This window comes from Muntiacus reevesi, chromosome X, assembly GCF_963930625.1.
Source record: "Muntiacus reevesi chromosome X, mMunRee1.1, whole genome shotgun sequence".
In the NCBI taxonomy this organism is placed as follows: Eukaryota; Metazoa; Chordata; class Mammalia; order Artiodactyla; family Cervidae; genus Muntiacus; species Muntiacus reevesi.
Genome location: NC_089271.1, coordinates 111,464,619 through 111,467,988, shown reverse-complemented (window position 1 = coordinate 111,467,988; position 3,370 = coordinate 111,464,619). Strand labels below are relative to the sequence as shown.

The 3,370-nt window shown below is 54.3% G+C and overlaps 1 protein-coding gene across 1 annotated transcript; it reads left to right on the top strand.

Moving 5' to 3' along the window:
• The first annotated feature begins 483 nt into the window (after positions 1-483).
• LDOC1 (LDOC1 regulator of NFKB signaling) lies at positions 484-1,893 on the top strand. The gene has a single exon (XM_065915451.1). It carries the CDS (start codon positions 636-638, stop codon positions 1,074-1,076), a length of 441 nt encoding a protein of 146 aa, XP_065771523.1. The 5' UTR covers positions 484-635; the 3' UTR covers positions 1,077-1,893.
• The last annotated feature ends 1,477 nt before the right edge of the window (positions 1,894-3,370 follow it).

The following is a 3,370-nucleotide window of genomic DNA, read 5'->3' as shown; positions in this document are numbered from 1 at the left end:
CATTTTGTCATGAAAGACAGGACCCCTGAGGGTCTTTCATAACTCTTACAGGGTGTGACGCTGGCGTGCAGCCAGCACTGCTAACGGTTCTTTGGGCGAGGGAGATTTCATAAGCCAAGAAATGTGTTAAAACCACTCAGAGGGAACCCAGAGGCCACTGGCCCTCCAAGGAACACCGAGATGTATGAGTCGGCTTGGCTGAAGGGTGGTGAGTCCTTTAAACCTGAGCAGGTTGAACGTCTCTGAGAGACGGGTCTTTAGCGCCTGCACGGTCCAGACTACGGCCGGACCCATATCCAAGGCTGGGTCTCCGCCTTTATCCAGCTGCCCAGGAACCTGCAAGCGCGGACCCTGAGCTTCTGCCCGCGCCACTCCGGCCCCGCCCCTTGCCTTCCCCGGCCCCGCCCCTTGCCTTCCCCGGCCCCGCCCCCTCCAGCCGGGCGGCGCCGGCGCGGGGCCGTCAGCTCGGCTGTGTGGGCGGAGCTTGCGCCGCCGCCGGGACCCCTGCGCGCACCGCCCCACGCCCCTAGCCTCCGCGCGTCTCCGCCGACACGCACTTCCTGCGAGGCCTCCGAGCGCACCTTATCTCAGCCGAAGCGAGCTGCGCCCTGCCCTGCCTTTCCAAGCTGTTCGCCATGGTGGACGAGCTGGTCCTGCTGCTGCACGCGCTCCTGATGCGGCACCGCGCCCTTAGCATCGAGAACAGCCAGCTCATGGAACAGCTTCGGCTGCTGGTGTGCGAGAGGGCCACCCTGCTGCGCCAGGTACGTCCGCCGAGCTGCCCTGTGCCCTTCCCCGAAACGTTTGACGGCGAGAGCTCCCGGCTCCCCGAGTTTATCGTGCAGACGGCGTCTTACATGCTCGTCAACGAGAACCGATTCTGCAACGACGCCATGAAGGTGGCATTCCTGATCAGCCTGCTCACCGGGGAAGCCGAGGAGTGGGTGGTGCCCTACATTGAGATGGATAGCCCCATCCTGGGCGACTACCGGGCCTTCCTCGAGGAGATGAAACAGTGTTTTGGCTGGGATGACGACGAAGACGACGAAGACGAAGATGAGGAAGATGATTACTAGGCCCGGAGACCCTCGGGCCTAGGAGGGGGAAGGGCGCTGCCCGCCGCCACCCCCCACTGCCTCCCCGCCTCGCCCCGCCCGGAGCCCGCGCGCTCCCCTAACGCTGCGATCCCCTGGCCTTTCCCTCGCCTCTGGTTGTCTTCCCGGCCGTAGTGCTTGTCTTTGTTCCAGGCATAGTGCTCTCCAATCACCTGCTGCTGAGGCTGGGGCGTCTCTGAAGTGCGCTCTGCCGCCCACTCGGGCCAGCCCCAGGACCCTCACCGCTCATTAGAACTGTGTTCTGAGCGCCAGCTCTAGGGCAAGCCCGTCTTACAAACCGGTCAGCCTATACTCTGCCCTGTCGACTGTCAGGCCTGCACCTCTGCCCAGTGACCTGCGCTACCACCCAAGCACCCGCTTCCAGATTCCAGTGACAGACCCGGCCTTTGGAGATCTGGAGCAACCTAGAAGATGCCTTTGTGGGCTACACCTCCTGGGACACTGATTTGGACTGTTCACCAACAACTCCACCCCCCTCCCCAGGGGCTAATCTTTCAACTTGATTAATTGTTCCCTACTAACTCCGAGTCTTCCTCCTGCCCCACCAGATTGCTGCAGGGGCCCATTGTGCCTGGCAGCCCAATTGTTGACATTTCTCCTATGCAGCAGTTTTGCACACCTGTCATCTTTGTTTCAAAATTGCAGCAGTCCCATAGAGGTGTGCATTTGGACAAAAATACTAAAAACTGAACAATACAAACAAAAGCAGGTACTCAGCCCAGCTCCTCAATGCTACCTGGAAAAAGCATTTGCATTCTTTTCAATAAATTACAAGCACTACCAAAAAAAAAAACCAAAAAGTGTCTTTTCATGGTTAAGGGCTATCATTGGCCTTTGCCACTTTCACCCTGACTCTCATTATTCCCACTGGTATCAGGGAATCTAGTTCAACTTTCAATCTCTGTACTCCCCACTGTCACGGCTAAGCTCCAGAGGACGGTTACCACAGGGCTTTATGGGGAAACTGGTACTACCCCCACCGACGCCTTTCTTATAGCCCTGGTGAAGGGAGTGTTCTCTGGTTCTTCTGAGGTGGCATGGGTAAGGGGTGGCTGAGCAGGCAGGTGGCACAACATCCCAAACTGGGACACTTTTGAGAGAGCTTCAAGGGGACACTGTTAATAATTAGACTAGAACAACAAGTCGGGACACACAGTATTTCTATCTTCGTGAACTTTGGGGTTCTTCCTCAACATGGTCAGAGATGTTCTGCCCCTTAACTCTTAGTGCCTGTGGAGTGCTATTGATTTCAGGGTGTAGCACATTGTTTTAATACCCCTTTTAGGTGCTTGAGCTAACATTAAATCCCAGATCCTGGATAAATGTGCACATACTAAATGGAGCCTGATTTGAACGTTTCATCTTCCTTAGGCAGATCCCCTTAGAATTCCCACCCATCCATGTGCCCCAGATTCCTGCCTGAAGGAACTGACAAGATTCCTAGATCTTGTACTGCTATCTGAGCTATGCTGAGATCTCTTTGTGGGCCCAGAGGGCTCAGAGGCACTGAGGGAGTGGGGTGAGTGTTGAGAAGAAACTGCATACCTTTGTGAGGCAATTACCCAGTTAAGTCACTGCAGTGTTAAGTCAGGGAAACTTGGTCCCGGGGTTTGTGGGGGCTGTCTCTGCCAGCCAGGAGGATTTGAGCTGTTCTGAGTTCTTATCTGTATCTGCTCCAATGTCTTCATTGTACCATGTATGGAGCCAGCCCTACCTTAGAACTTCTAATTCAGGTAATGAATGTCCTTGTTGTTTAAGACCTTTCGAAGCTAAGTGTTCTTTTATTTGTACTGGTAAACCTCAGTGTGGGTTAAATGAGATCCTGATCATTTTCCTGGGTACTTTATGAGTGTGGATTCAGTGAGATCACACCCATGAGATAGTTTAAACTGTCCCTGCTACACCGTGAGCACTCAATAAACTTGGGCTGTTACTCTTAGGCCTGGGAACCGAAGCATCATTCCAGAAACAGATCTCTTGCTATGACCTTGGCCTCAGTAGGAAAATGTCAGGAGTCTTTTAGAGCAGGGTAGGCTCAGGGATAGTGGAAATGGGAGCAGCATGAGACTTTGTTTACTCTTTTGGATCTGGCATGAAGTCAGATAAAAAGCCAGTTTACAGTTACTTTGGTGAACAGGCAAAGTCCAGAGCAAGAGTCATTTTTCCAGCCTAAGCAGGTTGTTTCTGGAGGGTGTGACAGGGGTAAGAGGAGGTTGAGGCCCATCCTGGGGGTGGATGTGGGAAAGTGCTGGTCA